This window comes from Eretmochelys imbricata, chromosome 2 (assembly GCF_965152235.1).
Source record: "Eretmochelys imbricata isolate rEreImb1 chromosome 2, rEreImb1.hap1, whole genome shotgun sequence".
NCBI lineage: Eukaryota > Metazoa > Chordata > Testudines > Cheloniidae > Eretmochelys > Eretmochelys imbricata.
In genome coordinates, this window is record NC_135573.1 from 269,521,824 (window position 1) to 269,539,661 (window position 17,838).

The 17,838-nt window shown below is 71.4% G+C and overlaps 2 protein-coding genes across 2 annotated transcripts in view; one reads left to right on the forward strand and one right to left on the reverse strand.

Annotated features, from left to right (window-relative positions):
- The window catches only part of AOC1 (amine oxidase copper containing 1), a 3,760-nt gene extending 2,061 nt beyond the window's left edge, over positions 1–1,699 (forward strand). Inside the window, 2 exon segments of the mRNA XM_077808785.1 lie at positions 1,423–1,629; positions 1,631–1,699. Of these exon segments, the coding sequence (XP_077664911.1) occupies positions 1,423–1,629; positions 1,631–1,699 (276 nt within the window).
- A 3,123-nt stretch (positions 1,700–4,822) lies between these two features.
- KCNH2 (potassium voltage-gated channel subfamily H member 2) overlaps positions 4,823–17,838 on the reverse strand; it is a 130,375-nt gene continuing 117,359 nt past the window's right edge. The window contains exons 11-15 of the mRNA XM_077809546.1: positions 17,505–17,604; positions 15,668–15,916; positions 14,048–14,234; positions 7,965–8,112; positions 4,823–4,978 (exon numbers count right to left, since the gene is read on the reverse strand). Of these exons, the coding sequence (XP_077665672.1) occupies positions 4,823–4,978; positions 7,965–8,112; positions 14,048–14,234; positions 15,668–15,916; positions 17,505–17,604 (840 nt within the window). The remainder of the gene's footprint in view (positions 4,979–7,964; positions 8,113–14,047; positions 14,235–15,667; positions 15,917–17,504; positions 17,605–17,838) is intronic.

Genomic DNA, 17,838 nt, shown 5'->3' on the forward strand with positions numbered 1-17,838 from the left:
TGCCCTAGTTACTGTGGGGGGTGGGATTGGGGCCCCAGGCTGTGGTGGTCAGTGCCGGGGCCCCAGTGACTGTGAGGGGTGGGATTGGGGCCCCAGGCTGGGGGGGGCAGTGCCGGGGCCCTAGTTACTGTGGGGGGTTGGGATGGGGCCCTGGAGGTCAGGGGGGCCCCAGGCTGTGGGGGGCAGTGCCGGGGCCCCAGTGACTGTGAGGAGGGGGATTGGGGCCCCAGGCTGTGGGGGGGCAGTGCAGGGGCCCCAGTGACTGTGGGGGGTTGGGATGGGGCCCTGGAGGTCAGGGGGGCCCCAGGCTGTGGGGGTCAGTGCCGGGGCCCCAGTGATTGTGACGGGTGGGATTGGGGCCCCAGGCTGGGGGGGGGCAGTGCAGGGGCCCTAGTTACTGTGGCGGGTGGGATTGGGGCCCCAGGCTGGGGGGGCAGTGCAGGGGCCCTAGTTACTGTGGCGGGTGGGATTGGGGCCCCAGGCTGGGGGGGCAGTGCAGGGGCCCTAGTTACTGTGGGGGGGTGGGATTGGGGCCCCAGCTGGGGGGGGGCAGTGCCGGGGCCCCAGTGACTGTGAGGGGGTGGGATTGGGGCCCCCAGGCTGGGGGGGGCAGTGCCGGGGCCCCAGTGACTGTGAGGGGTTGGGATGGGGCCCTGGACGTCAGGGGGGCCCCAGGCTGTGGGGGGTCAGTGCCGGGGCCCCAGTGATTGTGAGGGGTGGAATTGGGTCCCCAGGCTGGGGGGGGGCAGTGCAGGGGCCCTAGTTACTGTGGCGGGTGGGATTGGGGCCCCAGGCTGGGGGGGCAGTGCTGGGGCCCCAGTGACTGTGAGGGGGGGGATTGGGGCCCCAGGCTGGGGGGGGCAGTGCCGGGGCCCCAGTGACTGTGAGGGGGGGGATTGGGGCCCCGGGCTGGGGGGGGGCAGTGCCGGGGCCCCAGTGACTGTGAGGGGTTGGGATGGGGCCCTGGAGGTCAGGGGGCCCAGGCTGTGGGGGGCAGTGCCGGGGCCCCAGTGACTGTGAGGGGTTGGGATGGGGCCCTGGAGGTCAGGGGGGCCCCAGGCTGTGGGGGGCAGTGCCGGGGCCCCAGTGACTGTGAGGGGGGGGATTGGGGCCCCTGGCTGGGGGGGGCAGTGCTGGGGCCCCAATGACTGTGAGGGGTTGGGATGGGGGCCCTGGACGTCAGGGGGGCCCCAGGCTGTGGGGGGCAGTGCCGGGGCCCCAGTGACTGTGAGGGGGGGGATTGGGGCCCCAGGCTGTGGGGGGCAGTGCCGGGGCCCCAGTGACTGTGAGGGGGGGGGATTGGGGCCCCAGGCTGTGGGGGGCAGTGCCGGGGCCCCAGTGACTGTGAGGGGGGGGATTGGGGCCCCGGGCTGGGGGGGTCAGTGCCGGGGCCCCAGTCACTGTGGCTCTCGTCCGTGGCAGGACCTGGTGGCCTGGGTGACGGTGGGTTTCCTGCACATCCCGCACGCTGAGGACGTGCCCAACACGGCCACGCCCGGCAACGCCGTCGGCTTCTTCCTGCGCCCCTTCAACTTCTTCGACGAGGACCCGTCGGTGGCGTCGCGCAGCACCGTCATCGTGCGGCCCCGGGACCCGGCCGCGGCCCAGGTGGAGATCCAGCGCTGGACGCCCGCCCAGCCCGGGGCCCTGCGTCTCCGCCGAGCCCTTCCACTACAACGGCACCTACTGGCAGGAGTGAGCCCGGGCCCTGCCCACGGCAGCGGGGCCCGGCGGGCGTCACTGGCGCGAAGGGGCCCCTGGCCTCTGCTCCGGCGGGCTGGGCCATGGCTCTGGGCAGCGGGGGGTGGGGGCAGCTCGGCAGCTCCTAGCCCCGAGGGTCGCCCACAGACAGCTGGGCCTGGGGGGGCACAGAGGTGGGGAGGGGGCGCGGACTGAAGGGCTTGGCCCCGTGCTAAGGGGACTGTAGTCGGTAAATACACGTGTCTGCCCAGCCCGCGGAGTCTGTTGGGGCTGCATGCCCCCATGCGACGTGTGGGGCATTCTGGGCGGGGGGGTCTGTCTGCTGGCGTGGGGGGTCAGCGAGTGCAGGCTCTGGGGGCTGGGTGTGTCCGTATGGGGAGCTGGGGGGAGCGCCGTGTCCGCAGGCATGGGGGAGACGCGGGGGGGCTCTGGCCTGGCGTCTGCACGCTCTCGGTCCGGTGTAGGGGATACGATCCCGCAGCCTGCCCGGCCTGGTGCCTGCCCCGCTGGACCCCCCCCGGGCGCAGCCAGCTCCCCCTGGCCCCACGCCCACCACCGAGCAGGGCAGGGCCTGCGCTGGGACCCCCCCGACACGGAGGGGCGCTGTGTTGCCGGGAGCCGGACACAATGGTGGGGCAGGAGGTGCAGAGAGCGGGCGGGGGGAGGGAGCGAGTAGGGGCTGTGAAGTTGGGGACACACCAGGGGGTGCCGGGGCTGCAGGGGGGTCCAATGGGGCGGGAGCCCTGGGCACCATTTCCTGAGAAGCTGGTGCTTGTAGTGCCCCCCGCAGGTCTGGCCCCCATGCCAGGTAGTGCTGGCTGTGTCCCACAGCTGATCCCCCAGTCCAAGGTGCGGGGGGGCCACGTCCCAGGCGGGCACTGTGTGGCGTCCCAGGGCTGGACCCCCCCGGCAGAGCCGTGTCCCAGGGCTGCGCGTGTCCGTGGTGCCCCCCCAGGCGCAGAGGCAGATGGAGGCATCGTTGGCTGGTTTATTGGCGCGCTGGGGGGTCGCGTGAAGGCGCCATGCGGGGATGTGGGGGAGACACAGAGCGGGCAGTGCCCGCTTTAGGACATGGCACAAGGACAGCGCACGCCACTTGGAGCCTGCCGGCGGGTCGCTGACGAGAGCCCCCGGACCGGGCTGCTCCCCCCACCCCCACGGCGTGGAAGGGAGCCAGGGGCACAGCACAGCATGGGGCGAGCCCCCCTCCGGGGACAGGGCAGACTCCCAGCTGTCCCCCCGGTGGGGTCCGGGGCAGGCCAGGGGAGGGGGGGTACCTGCCAGACAGCTCAGGGCTCCAGGGCGCAGCTGCCCCAGGGAGCCCCAAGGAGGGGGGCCGGCTGGGGAACGGCAGCCCAGAGATGGGGCGCGTGGGGGCACTGGCAGGAGACGGGTACGTGAGCAGGGGGCACCTTGCCAGCAGGGATGGTGAGCAGCCCATGGCCCTGCCCGTCACCTGCCCCCACAGCAGGGCCAGCCGTGTGCGCCCAGAGCGGGGCGCTGCACCCCCCATAGGGAACAGCCCCCCCAACACACACACACAGGGAATGGGGCCCCCTAGCCCCCCCATAGACACACACGACACACAGGGAACAGCCCCTCCCCCAGACACACAAACACACAGAACAGCCCCTCTCCTAGACACACACATATAGGGAGCAGGGCCCAGACACGCACACAGGGACCGAACTCCCGCCCCCCCCCATATAGGGAAAAGTCCGTCCCCCCCAAAAAACTGCACAGGACCATCTCTCTCTATATACACACAGAACAGAACCGCACCCACACAGTGCCCCCCGCCCAGGGAACAGGGCCACACACACACACAGTGCCCCCCCTACACACCCACACAGTGCCCCCCCCACACGGAACAGGGCTCCCCCCGCCCAGGGCACAGGGCCGCACACACACACAGTGCCCCCCCTACACACCCACACACTGCCCCCCCCCCACGGAACAGGGCTCTCCCCGCCCAGGGCACAGGGCTCCCCCACCCAGGGCACAGGGCCGCACCCACACACTGCCCCCCCCACACGGAACAGGGCTCCCCCCGCCCAGGGCACAGGGCCGCACCCACACACTGCCCCCCCCACACGGAACAGGGCTCCCCCCACCCAGGGCACAGGGCCGCACCCACACACTGCCCCCCCCCACACGGAACAGGGCTCCCCCCGCCCAGGGCACAGGGCCGCACACACACACAGTGCCCCCCCTACACACCCACACACTGCCCCCCCCCCACGGAACAGGGCTCCCCCCGCCCAGGGCACAGGGCCGCACACACACACACTGCCCCCCCCCCACACGGAACAGGGCTCCCCCGCCCAGGGCACAGGGCTCCCCCCACCCAGGGCACAGGGCCGCACACACACACACAGTGCCCCCCCTACACACCCACACACTGCCCCCCCCCACGGAACAGGGCTCCCCCCCCCCCACGGAACAGGGCTCCCCCCGCCCAGGGCACAGGGCCGCACACACACACACAGTGCCCCCCCTACACACCCACACACTGCCCCCCCCCACGGAACAGGGCTCCCCCCACCCAGGGCACAGGGCCGCACACACACACACAGTGCCCCCCCCCCCGCCCAGGGAACAGGGCCCCCCCTCCCGCCCAGGGCCGCACACACACACAACAGAGCCGCACACCCGGTGCTCCCTCTCCCCCTGCCAGCGGCGCACACGGGTGCTCATGTCAGGGTGCACACAGGGCAGCCAGGCAGATAAGACCTGGGCACCCAGTGTGCTCAGCCCCTTTCGCCCGCCCGCCCAGCACCCACGGGGGCCAGCCCTGGCTGCAGGGGGCCGCGCTGTGTTGGCCGGGCCCCGTGATATGTTCCAGGGTCCTGGGCCGCGGGTCCTTCCCCGGCCAGTCTCTGTTTCTTTGTACCGGTCTCTGGGCACAGCGGGGCACGCAGGGCGGGCGGGCCCCGTCCTGGATCCGTTAGGCCAGCTAACATCCTGGCCGTGTGGGCTCAGCCCATGGCTCCTGCTCGGCTAGCGTGTGGCCAGGCCCTCGCCCAGGCGGCACCGGTGTCCTTGGGGCGGGGAGGGGGCGGCAGCCCTGAAGCCCTGGCCCACGAGCGCCAGGCTCCGGGCACCGTCCCCGTCCTGCCGATTAACTCCCCGGGTCGGAGCAGTGTCTCTGCAGGGTCTGTGAGTCCGGCGGCGGGGCCAGCTGTCCAGGGAGGGAGCGGCGCCGGGGGGGCGGCTCGCAGGGCAGCTCTGGGCTGGGCGGCTGCGGGAACTGGAACGGCACCGGGTAACTGGGAACCTGCGGGCGGGGGAGATGCTGTCAGGAGCCGCCCGCTGCCCAGGGAACCAGGCTGCCAACACCACGACTGACCGCAGCCCAGAACTCACCGAGCGACGGCGCTGTTCAGTGCCACGGGGCACTGCAGAGGGGCAGGGCTGGGCGCCAGGGGCTGCGGGTCAGGAGTGAGGGGCACCGGCAGAGCTCGGCGTGGGGAGCCCATGGCTGGGCCGCCAGGGGGCTGCGGGTTGGGAGTGAGGGGCGCCGGCAGAGCTCGGCGTGGGGAGCCCAGGGCTGGGCCGGCAGGGGGCTGCGGGTCGGGAGTGAGGGGCGCCGGCAGAGCTCGGCGTGGGGAGCCCATGGCTGGGCCGCCAGGGGGCTGCGGGTCCGGAGTGAGGGGCGCCGGCAGAGCTCGGCGTGGGGAGCCCATGGCTGGGCCGGCAGGGGGCTGCGGGTCCGGAGTGAGGGGCGCCGGCAGAGCTCGGCGTGGGGAGCCCATGGCTGGGCTGCCAGGGGGCTGCGGGTCCGGAGTGAGGGGCGCCGGCAGAGCTCGGCGTGGGGAGCCCATGGCTGGGCCGCCAGGGGGCTGCGGGTCCGGAGTGAGGGGCGCCGGCAGAGCTCGGCGTGGGGAGCCCATGGCTGGGCTGCCAGGGGGCTGCGGGTCCGGAGTGAGGGGCGCCGGCAGAGCTCGGCGTGGGGAGCCCATGGCTGGGCCGGCAGGGGGCTGCGGGTCGGGAGTGAGGGGCACCAGCAGAGCTCGGCGTGGGGAGCCCATGGCTGGGCCGGCAGGGGGCTGCGGGTCCGGAGTGAGGGGCGCCGGCAGAGCTCGGCGTGGGGAGCCCATGGCTGGGCCGGCAGCGGGCTGCGGGTCTGGAGTGAGGGGCGCCGGCAGAGCTCGGCGTGGGGAGCCCATGGCTGGGCCGGCAGGCGGCTGCGGGTCCGGAGTGAGGGGCACCGGCAGAGCTCGGCGTGGGGAGCCCATGGCTGGGCCGGCAGCGGGCTGCGGGTCGGGAGTGAGGGGCGCCGGCAGAGCTCGGCGTGGGAAGCCCATGGCTGGGCCGGCAGGGGGCTGCGGGTCGGGAGTGAGGGGCGCCGGCAGAGCTCGGCGTGGGGAGCCCATGGCTGGGCCGCCAGGGGGCTGCGGGTCGGGAGTGAGGGGTGCCGGCAGAGCTCGGCGTGGGGAGCCCATGGCTGGGCCGGCAGGGGGCTGCGGGTCCGGAGTGAGGGGCGCCGGCAGAGCTCGGCGTGGGGAGCCCATGGCTGGGCCGGCAGCGGGCTGCGGGTCGGGAGTGAGGGGCACCGGCAGAGCTCGGCGTGGGGAGCCCATGGCTGGGCCGGCAGGGGGCTGCGGGTCGGGAGTGAGGGGCACCAGCAGAGCTCGGCGTGGGGAGCCCATGGCTGGGCCGCCAGGGGGCTGCGGGTCCGGAGTGAGGGGCGCCGGCAGAGCTCAGCGTGGGGAGCCCATGGCTGGGCCGGCAGGCGGCTGCGGGTCCGGAGTGAGGGGCACCGGCAGAGCTCGGCGTGGGGAGCCCATGGCTGGGCCGGCAGCGGGCTGCGGGTCGGGAGTGAGGGGCGCCGGCAGAGCTCGGCGTGGGGAGCCCATGGCTGGGCCGGCAGCGGGCTGCGGGTCGGGAGTGAGGGGCGCCGGCAGAGCTCGGCGTGGGGAGCCCATGGCTGGGCCGGCAGCGGGCTGCGGGTCGGGAGTGAGGGGCGCCGGCAGAGCTCGGCGTGGGGAGCCCATGGCTGGGCCGGCAGCGGGCTGCGGGTCGGGAGTGAGGGGCGCCGGCAGAGCTCGGCGTGGGGAGCCCATGGCTGGGCCGGCAGCGGGCTGCGGGTCGGGAGTGAGGGGCGCCGGCAGAGCTCGGCGTGGGGAGCCCATGCCTGGGCCGGCAGGGGGCTGCGGGTCGGGAGTGAGGGGCGCCGGCAGAGCTCGGCGTGGGGAGCCCAGGGCTGGGCCGACAGGCGGCTGCAGGTCTGGAGTGAGGGGCGCCGGCAGAGCTCGGCGTGGGGAGCCCAGGGCTGGGCCGGCAGGGGGCTGCGGGTCGGGAGTGAGGGGCGCCGGCAGAGCTCGGCGTGGGGAGCCCATGGCTGGGCCGGCAGCGGGCTGCGGGTCGGGAGTGAGGGGCGCCGGCAGAGCTCAGCGTGGGGAGCCCATGGCTGGGCCGGCAGGCGGCTGCGGGTCCGGAGTGAGGGGCACCGGCAGAGCTCGGCGTGGGGAGCCCATGGCTGGGCCGGCAGGCGGCTGCGGGTCCGGAGTGAGGGGCACCGGCAGAGCTCGGCGTGGGGAGCCCATGGCTGGGCCGGCAGGCGGCTGCGGGTCCGGAGTGAGGGGCACCGGCAGAGCTCGGCGTGGGGAGCCCATGGCTGGGCCGGCAGGCGGCTGCGGGTCCGGAGTGAGGGGCGCCGGCAGAGCTCAGCGTGGGGAGCCCATGGCTGGGCCGGCAGGCGGCTGCGGGTCCGGAGTGAGGGGCACCGGCAGAGCTCGGCGTGGGGAGCCCATGGCTGGGCCGGCAGCGGGCTGCGGGTCGGGAGTGAGGGGCGCCGGCAGAGCTCGGCGTGGGGAGCCCATGGCTGGGCCGGCAGCGGGCTGCGGGTCGGGAGTGAGGGGTGCCGGCAGAGCTCGGCGTGGGGAGCCCATGGCTGGGCCGGCAGCGGGCTGCGGGTCGGGAGTGAGGGGCGCCGGCAGAGCTCGGCGTGGGGAGCCCATGCCTGGGCCGGCAGGGGGCTGCGGGTCGGGAGTGAGGGGCGCCGGCAGAGCTCGGCGTGGGGAGCCCATGGCTGGGCCGGCAGGGGGCTGCGGGTCGGGAGTGAGGAGCGCTGGTGAAGGAGGGCCCGGTGGTCCCGGCTGTCCCCCCGGGGATCTCGGTTCGGTTTCCGACCCAGCGGCTGGGCGACCTGCCCCGTGTCCCCAGGGGCAGAGCCCTGGCTGGTGTCCGTCGATGGTTGGCCGCAGGGGGTGTGCCGGGCTGGCGCTTCGCGGTGGGGTCCCTGGAGCGAGGGGTCTCACCTGGGGGCAGGGCTGGCCGGGCCGTGGGGAGCGCTCCGGGCCTGGGGGTGGCGACGACACGGTGCTATAGGCCGGCGGCACCAGCCCGACCTGCCGCTGCAGCAGCTGCATGATGGCGCCCACGTCCGCAGCCATGCGGGTCTCCAGCCTGCCGGGAGTTGAGGGGCTGAGCCGGGGGGGGGCACCCCCAGCCAGCCCAGAGACACCTCCGGGCACGATCCTGCCCCCGCTGGGCAACGCCTCGGCCGGCAGGAGACACCACCCCCCGCAGACACCTGGCTAGGCCTGAGGTGCTGGAACTGGGGGGCCCCGGGGCCTTTCCCTGCCATGCCGCCTGTTCCCCGCCCCCCACCTGCCTCCCCAGGGCCTTTCCCTGCCATGCACCCCTGTTCCCGCCCCTCACATGTCCCCCCAGGGCCTTTCCCTGCCATGCGCCCTATTCCCCGCCCCTCACCTGTCCCCCCAGGGCCTTTCCCTGCCATGCACCCCTGTTCCCGCCCCTCACATGTCCCCCCAGGGCCTTTCCCTGCCATGCGCCCTATTCCCCGCCCCTCACCTGTCCCCCCAGGGCCTTTCCCTGCCATGCGCCCTATTCCCCGCCCCTCACCTGTCCCCCCAGGGCCTTTCCCTGCCATGCCCCCTGTTCCCCGCCCCTCACCTGCCTCTCCAGGGCCTTTCCCTGCCATGCCCCCTGTTCCCAGCCCCTCACCTGCCCCCCCAGGGCCTTTCCCTGCCATACGCCCTATTCCCCGCCCCTCACCTGCCCCCCCAGGGCCTTTCCCTGCCATGCCCCCTGTTCCCCGCCCCTCACCTGCCTCTCCAGGGCCTTTCCCTGCCATGCCCCCTGTTCCCCGCCCCTCACCTGCCTCCCCAGGGCCTTTCCCTGCCTTGCCCCCTGTTCCCCGCCCCTCACCTGCCCCCCAGGGCCTTTCCCTGCCATGCACCCCTGTTCCCCGCCCCTCACCTGCCCCCCCAGGGCCTTTCCCTGCCATGCCCCCTGTTCCCCGCCCCTCACCTGCCTCCCCAGGGCCTTTCCCTGCCTTGCCTCTGTTCCCCGCCCCTCACCTGCCCCCCAGGGCCTTTCCCTGCCATGCACCCCTGTTCCCCGCCCCTCACCTGCACCCCCAGGGCCTTTCCCTGACTTGCCCACTGTTCCCTGCCCCTCATCTGCCCCCCCAGGGCCTTTCCCTGCCATGCCCCCTGTTCCCCACCCCTCACCTGCTCCCCCCAGGGCCTTTCCCTACCAGGCGCCCTGTTCCCCGCCCCTCACCTGCCCCCCAGGGCCTTTCCCTGCCATGCACCCTGTTCCCCGCCCCTAACCTGCCCCCCCAGGGCCTTTCCCTGCCATACGCCCTATTCCCCGCCCCTCACCTGCCCCCCCAGGGCCTTTCCCTGCCATGCCCCCTGTTCCCCGCCCCTCACCTGCCTCTCCAGGGCCTTTCCCTGCCTTGCCACTGTTCCCCGCCCCTCACCTGCCCCCCAGGGCCTTTCCCTGCCATGCACCCCTGTTCCCCGCCCCTCACCTGCCCCCCCAGGGCCTTTCCCTGCCATGCCCCCTGTTCCCCGCCCCTCACCTGCCTCCCCAGGGCCTTTCCCTGCCTTGCCTCTGTTCCCCGCCCCTCACCTGCCCCCCAGGGCCTTTCCCTGCCATGCACCCCTGTTCCCCGCCCCTCACCTGCACCCCCAGGGCCTTTCCCTGACTTGCCCACTGTTCCCTGCCCCTCATCTGCCCCCCCAGGGCCTTTCCCTGCCATGCCCCCTGTTCCCCACCCCTCACCTGCTCCCCCCCAGGGCCTTTCCCTGCCATACGCCCTATTCCCCGCCCCTCACCTGCTCCCCCCAGGGCCTTTCCCTGCCATGCCCCCTGTTCCCCGCCCCTCACCTGCCCCCCAGGGCCTTTCCCTGCCATGCCCCCTGTTCCCCGCCCCTCACCTGCCTCCCCAGGGCCTTTCCCTGCCTTGCCCCCTGTTCCCCGCCCCTCACCTGCCCCCCCAGGGCCTTTCTCTGCCTTGCCCCCTGTTCCCGCCCCTCACCTGTCCCCCCAGGGCCTTTCCCTGCCTTGCCCCCTGTTCCCCGCCCCTCACCTGCCCCCCCAGGGCCTTTCTCTGCCTTGCCCCCTGTTCCCCGCCCCTCACCTGTCCCCCCAGGGCCTTTCCCTGCCATGCCACCTGTTCCCCGCCCCTCACCTGCCTCCCCAGGGCCTTTCCCTGCCATGCCACCTGTTCCCCGCCCCTCACCTGCCTCCCAGGGCCTTTCCCTGCCATGCACCCCTGTTCCCCGCCCCTCACCTGCCCCCCAGGGCCTTTCCCTGCCATGCACCCCTGTTCCCGCCCCTCACCTGCCTCCCCAGGGCCTTTCCCTGCCATGCGCCCTGTTCCCCGCCCCTCACCTGCCTCCCCAGGGCCTTTCCCTGCCTTGCCCCCTGTTCCCCGCCCCTCACCTGCCTCCCCAGGGCCTTTCCCTGCCTTGCCACTGTTCCCGGCCCCTCACCTGCCCCCCAGGGCCTTTCCCTGCCATGCCCCCTGTTCCCCGCCCCTCACCTGCCTCCCCAGGGCCTTTCCCTGCCTTGCCACTGTTCCCCGCCCCTCACCTGTCCCCCCAGGGCCTTTCCCTTCCATGCACCCCTGTTCCCCGCCCCTCACCTGTCCCCCCAGGGCCTTTCCCTGCCTTGCCACCTGTTCCCCGCCCCTCACCTGCCTCCCCAGGGCCTTTCCCTGCCTTGCCCCCTGTTCCCCGCCCCTCACCTGCCTACCCAGGGCCTTTCCCTGCCTTGCCACTGTTCCCCGCCCCTCACCTGTCCCCCCAGGGCCTTTCCCTGCCTTGCCCCCTGTTCCCCGCCCCTCACCTGTCCCCCCAGGGCCTTTCCCTGCCTTGCCCCCTGTTCCCCGCCCCTCACCTGCCCCCCCAGGGCCTTTCTCTGCCTTGCCCCCTGTTCCCCGCCCCTCACCTGTCCCCCCAGGGCCTTTCCCTGCCATGCCACCTGTTCCCCGCCCCTCACCTGCCTCCCCAGGGCCTTTCCCTGCCATGCCCCCTGTTCCCGCCCCTCACCTGCCCCCCCAGGGCCTTTCCCTGCCTTGCCCCCTGTTCCCCGCCCCTCACCTGCCTCCCCAGGGCCTTTCCCTGCCTTGCCCCCTGTTCCCCGCCCCTCACCTGCCCCCCCAGGGCATTTCTCTGCCTTGCCCCCTGTTCCCGCCCCTCACCTGTCCCCCCAGGGCCTTTCCCTGCCATGCCCCCTGTTCCCCGCCCCTCACCTGCCTCCCCAGGGCCTTTCCCTGCCTTGCCCCCTGTTCCCCGCCCCTCACCTGCCTCCCCAGGGCCTTTCCCTGCCCTGCCCCCTGTTCCCCGCCCCTCACCTGCCTCCCCAGGGCCTTTCCCTGCCTTGCCACTGTTCCCGGCCCCTCACCTGCCCCCCAGGGCCTTTCCCTGCCATGCACCCCTGTTCCCCGCCCCTCACCTGCCCCCCAGGGCCTTTCTCTGCCTTGCCCCCTGTTGCCTGCCCCTCACCTGCGCCCCAGGGCCTTTCCCTGCCATGCCCCCTGTTCCCCGCCCCTCACCTGCCCCCCAGGGCCTTTCCCTTCCATGCACCCCTGTTCCCCGCCCCTCACCTGCCTCCCCAGGGCCTTTCCCTGCCTTGCCCCCTGTTCCCCGCCCCCCACCTGCCTCCCCAGGGCCTTTCCCTGCCATGCACCCCTGTTCCCCGCCCCTCACCTGCCCCCCAGGGCCTTTCTCTGCCTTGCCCCCTGTTGCCTGCCCCTCACCTGCGCCCCAGGGCCTTTCCCTGCCATGCCCCCTGTTCCCCGCCCCTCACCTGCCCCCCAGGGCCTTTCCCTGCCCTGCCCCCTGTTCCCCGCCCCTCACCTGCACCCCCAGGGCCTTTCCCTGCCTTGCCACTGTTCCCCGCCCCTCACCTGCCCCCCCAGGGCCTTTCCCTGCCATGCACCCCTGTTCCCCGCCCCTCACCTGCCTCCCCAGGGCCTTTCCCTGCCTTGCCCCCTGTTCCCCGCCCCCCACCTGCCTCCCCAGGGCCTTTCCCTGCCATGCACCCCTGTTCCCCGCCCCTCACCTGCCCCCCCAGGGCCTTTCTCTGCCTTGCCCCCTGTTCCCGCCCCTCACCTGTCCCCCCAGGGCCTTTCCCTGCCATGCCCCCTGTTCCCCGCCCCTCACCTGCCTCCCCAGGGCCTTTCCCTGCCTTGCCCCCTGTTCCCCGCCCCTCACCTGCCTCCCCAGGGCCTTTCCCTGCCCTGCCCCCTGTTCCCCGCCCCTCACCTGCCTCCCCAGGGCCTTTCCCTGCCTTGCCACTGTTCCCGGCCCCTCACCTGCCCCCCAGGGCCTTTCCCTGCCATGCACCCCTGTTCCCCGCCCCTCACCTGCCCCCCAGGGCCTTTCTCTGCCTTGCCCCCTGTTGCCTGCCCCTCACCTGCGCCCCAGGGCCTTTCCCTGCCATGCCCCCTGTTCCCCGCCCCTCACCTGCCCCCCAGGGCCTTTCCCTTCCATGCACCCCTGTTCCCCGCCCCTCACCTGCCTCCCCAGGGCCTTTCCCTGCCTTGCCCCCTGTTCCCCGCCCCCCACCTGCCTCCCCAGGGCCTTTCCCTGCCATGCACCCCTGTTCCCCGCCCCTCACCTGCCCCCCAGGGCCTTTCTCTGCCTTGCCCCCTGTTGCCTGCCCCTCACCTGCGCCCCAGGGCCTTTCCCTGCCATGCCCCCTGTTCCCCGCCCCTCACCTGCCCCCCAGGGCCTTTCCCTGCCCTGCCCCCTGTTCCCCGCCCCTCACCTGCACCCCCAGGGCCTTTCCCTGCCTTGCCACTGTTCCCCGCCCCTCACCTGCCCCCCCAGGGCCTTTCCCTGCCATGCACCCCTGTTCCCCGCCCCTCACCTGCCTCCCCAGGGCCTTTCCCTGCCTTGCCCCCTGTTCCCCGCCCCCCACCTGCCTCCCCAGGGCCTTTCCCTGCCATGCACCCCTGTTCCCCGCCCCTCACCTGCCCCCCCAGGGCCTTTCTCTGCCTTGCCCCCTGTTCCCGCCCCTCACCTGTCCCCCCAGGGCCTTTCCCTGCCATGCGCCCTATTCCCTGCCCCTCACCTGCCTCCCCAGGGCCTTTCCCTGCCTTGCCACCTGTTCCCCGCCCCTCACCTGCCTCCCCAGGGCCTTTCCCTGCCTTGCCCCCTGTTCCTCGCCCCTCACCTGCCCCCCCAGGGCCTTTCCCTGCCATGCCCCCTGATCCCCGCCCCTCACCTGCCTCCCCAGGGCCTTTCCCTGCCTTGCCACTGTTCCCCGCCCCTCACCTGCCCCCCAGGGCCTTTCCCTTCCATGCGCCCTGTTCCCCGCCCCTCACCTGCCCCCCCAGGGCCTTTCTCTGCCTTGCCCCCTGTTCCCGCCCCTCACCTGTCCCCCCAGGGCCTTTCCCTGCCATACGCCCTATTCCCCGCCCCTCACCTGCCTCCCCAAGGCCTTTCCCTGCCTTGCCCCCTGTTCCCCGCCCCTCACCTGCCCCCCAGGGCCTTTCCCTGCCATGCGCCCTATTCCCCGCCCCTCACCTGCCTCCCCAGGGCCTTTCCCTGCCTTGCCCCCTGTTCCCCGCCCCTCACCTGCCCCCCAGGGCCTTTCCCTGCCTTGCCCCCTGTTCCCCGCCCCTCACCTGTCCCCCCAGGGCCTTTCCCTGCCATGCACCCTGTTCCCCGCCCCTCACCTGTCCCCCCAGGGCCTTTCCCTTCCATGCACCCCTGTTCCCCGCCCCTCACCTGTCCCCCCAGGGCCTTTCCCTGCCATGCGCCTTGTTCCCCGCCCCTCACCTGCCCCCCCAGGGCCTTTCTCTGCCTTGCCCCCTGTTCCCGCCCCTCACCTGCCCCCCCAGGGCCTTTCTCTGCCTTGCCCCCTGTTCCCGCCCCCTCACCTGCCCCCCCAGGGCCTTTCCCTGCCATGCCCCCTGTTCCCCGCCCCTCACCTGCCTCCCCAGGGCCTTTCCCTGCCTTGCCACTGTTCCCCGCCCCTCACCTGCCCCCCAGGGCCTTTCCCTGCCATGCCACCTGCCCCCACCTGCCCCCCCAACTCCCCCTGCCCCAGGTGTATGAGCCGCCCCCTCCTCTACCTGTTGAGCTGCTGCTGCAGCTGGTCCAGCCGGCTCTCCACCTCGGAGCGGGGCCGGTGGCCCCGGGGGGGCAGGCCCATGCTGAGGCTGGCGTGGGCTGGGACGGTGCAGTGGGGCAGCTCCTGGCACTGCCGGCCCCGGCTCTCGCCCCAGAAGCTGAAGATGTTGGACCCCCCCGAGAAGGCCCCTGAGCAGAGGGCAGAGACGGGTCAGGGCCGCGCCCCAGGGGGCAGGTGCCAGGGCTGGGGGCACGTGGGGGCTGCTGAGCTGTGATACAGATACATCAGCTGGGGCTCAACCAACGCCTGGCACTGGGCCCAAGGGACCCGCACCCCAAGCTGTGGGGCCCGCACCCCTTGCCCACTGTCCCTGTGGGGCCCGCACACCTCCCCTGCTGTCCTTGTGGGGTCCACCCCCCTTTGCTGTCCCTCTGGGGCCTGCACCCCTCCCCCACTGTCCCTGTGGGGCCCACCCTGCTTTCCTGTCCCTCTGGGGCCTCCCCCTTCCCCTACCATCCATATGACGTCAGCACCACTCCCCTGCTGTCCCTGTGGGGCCCACACCCCTGCACCGCGGTCCATATGGGGCCTGACCCCCCCCTCCCCTGCCAGGCCTGCCTCCACCCCCACCATCTATATGGGGCCCTCCCCCACTAGCGCCGTGGGGCCTGTGAGGAGTGGGGGCGCTGCGTGAGCGGCAACATCGGGGTGTCTCGTCCCCGTGCTGCTGATGTCGTGGGGCTGCGGCCGGCTGGCAGAGGGGCGCCGAGGTCGGTGCCTGCCTGTGGCCATGGACTCGCTCTGCACAAAGGGCCGTCAGGGGAGGGGCGTGGGCACCGAGGGGAAAGGTTTGGGCACCAAGGGCACCTGCCAGCCCAAGCCTCTTGCCCAGCAGAGGGGAGCAGGTTGCACAGGGCAGGAGCCCTGCCTGGCTTAGGAGAGGGATCTGGGGTGCCAGGGCAGGGGGCTAACAGGGAGCCCGGTGGGCAGGGGGTGTGCTGGGCGCGGGGCTGAGGAGAAGTGCGAGGGCCGCTTGCCCATCGTTAGCTGGTGCCCTTTGGGCAGGGGACCGGGGGGGCCCAGAGCGGGGGCAGCGTGAGTGTTGGTGCCCAGGAACGTGCCTGAGAGGCCCAGGGGGATCTGGTGCCGCGGACAGGTGCTAGGTCGTGCCCAGGCTTGGCCTCGGTGCCCTGCCTCAGACATGGCTGGGCGCAGCCAGCTGCCCATGGGCCAGGCCGGTTAGACACACGGCAGCATTGCTCGGCTGTGCTCAGTGTGGCTACTCCTGGCACTGGTCGAGGGGGGTGCCTGCAGGCCTGAGCCACCCCAGACAGCGACACCCCCACAGCAATAGGGAGCCATCAGGCCTGTGAGGAGCCTGTGCCCCCTGGCACCGGTTCCCTGGAGCCCCTCCCCTCCCTCCACACCACCCACCCCCGGCAACCAGTCCCCTGGAGCCTCTCCCCCCACAGCACCCTCCTGGAGCCTTCCCCTCCCTGTGGTGCCCACCCCATGGTTCCCATCCCCTCAGGGCACCTGTTCCTCATGGTGTCCCCCCCAGGCACCCAGCCCCAGGACTCTCCCCACACGGTGCCTGTCCTTGTGCCATGCTCTGTCCCACCTGAGAGGGGGCTGCAGTTCTCGCTGCCCTTGGGCTGCCCGTCACCCTGGCTGAGCAGCTCCCCATTGGCGCAGAAGGGTGAGAGCTGGCCGGCGCTGGCGATGGGCGTGGGGCGCTCATCCTCGTCGCTGGAGGGCGAGCTGGAGGGCTCCCACTCGGGCTGGTCCTCCGGGACCCCTGGCGCCTGGTGGTTCCGACCCGTCCGCAGTGGCTTCTGGCTGCTCCTCAGCTCCCCGGCGTTCTCCGGGTCTGCGGAGTTGGGGGCAGAGAGTGAGTGTTCCACAGAGCCAGGCTGGGGAGGAAGCACATCTGCTGGGGCTGGTGCAGGCAGGGCCATGGTTGCTGGCCGGGAGGAGCCAGCTGGGGGTCCAGTGCCAGGGCAGAGCCCCCTGTGCCCTGGGCGGGGCAAGGAGCCTGTGCTGGGAGAGGGGCTGGCACCCTGGATGGGGCGTGGAGCCTGCGCTGGGAGACGGGTTTACTCCTGGGGAATTCTGCACCACTGCACACATGCCTAATTAATTAGCTGTGCACATTTTAAATTTTTTGCACAGAAAAAAGCTTCTGCCGAAATATTGCTGCAGTTCTGCCTTTTTCCCACCAGACGGTGCTGTGATGATAGAACAAAGCAGCAGCTCCTGGCCAGCTAGGGAAGAGAAAGAGCCTGCCTTTTTCGCTGCGCCTGTCAGGCCAGGTCAGGAGACAGGGGCAATGGGGAAACAGACAACGTGGGGTGCTGTGGGGGGTTAGACAGGGGCTCATAAGGGCTGGTGGGAGAGGACAGACTGGGGCGGCAGCTGAATGGGAGTGGAGGTGCAGGGCCACAGGGGGGAAGGAGGTGCAGGGCCACATGGTGATGGGGGAGAGGGTGCAGAGCTATATAGGGACAGGGAAAAGGCTGGGTGGGGGCACAGAGACACATGGGAATGGGGGAGGGGATACAGGGAAACATGGGGACAGGGGGAGGGTGGACAGGGACACATAGGGACCAGGGAGTGGCTGGGTGGGGGCACAGAGACACGTGGATGGTGGAGGGGGCACAGAGACATCTCGGGACAGAAGGAGGGGGTGCAGGGCCACATGGGGATGGGGGGGAGTGGGTGTCTGTATGGGGGTGGAGGGACACACGTGGACAGGTGGTGCAAGGACACATGGAGGTACAGGGACACATGGGAACAGGGGCAGATGTGTCTGACTGAATGGGAGAGGCTAAGGGTCAGCCAGGGTCTGCATGAGGGAAGCTCCCTACAATCCCCTCCCCGCAAAACCTGTTCCATACTTTTCTCACCCACACCCAACAACCCTCCAAGTTGACACACAGGCTCCTTCCCAGCTATTTGCTTCCGTCTCCGTCAGCTCCTCCGTTACCCGACTCCCCTCCAGCCTTTGCACTGCTTCTGGGGGGTGCGGGAAATACGGTTCTGTACCGTAGGTTAAATGAATTCTTATTCACAGTTCTGTAGTAATATGCCTACTAAGGAATCTATTTGTCAAAAAACATTTCCTGAATCTTCATTCTTGTCTGTATTGTTACAGATTTACTTGCTGGCGGGTATTTTGAAATAAATGACCAAAAATAATTGAAACTGGTGTGATAATACTGTGTTATTTTGACAAATAAAATATGCAGAATTTTAAAATATTGCACACAGAATTTTTAATTTTCTGTTGCAGAATTTTAATTTTTTTGGCACAGAATTCCCCCAGGAGTAGGGGCTGGCATCCTGGGTGGAGACACTGACCCTGCGCTGGGAGAGGGGCTGGTGCCCTGGGCAGGGCCCAAAGCCTATGCTGGGGGAGGCCCCTGGCTCCTCGAGCTTGCTGCCCCCCTGCCACTCACCCTTGTCTGTGCGCCGGCGGAAGGAGAGTTTGCGGCGCCGCAACCGGTTGAAGCTGCCGTCCAGCTCGGTGCTTCCAGGGGAGCCGGGGATCATGTTGGTCTGCAACAAAGGGGAGCCGTGAGCCGGGCTGGGAACTGGGGAGGGGGCAGGTGGGGGAGAAGGGGAAATGGATACACTGGTGCTTAGGTGGGTGGGGGCGCTGCTAGGTGGGGGACAGGCTGGTGGATGGCACAGTGGGTGGGTGGGTGAATACACTGGTGGTTAGTTGAGGGCAGGGTTGATGGCTGGGTGGGGGTGGATTGGGGTCAGGGGCAGGTGGGGTTCTCCCCCTCA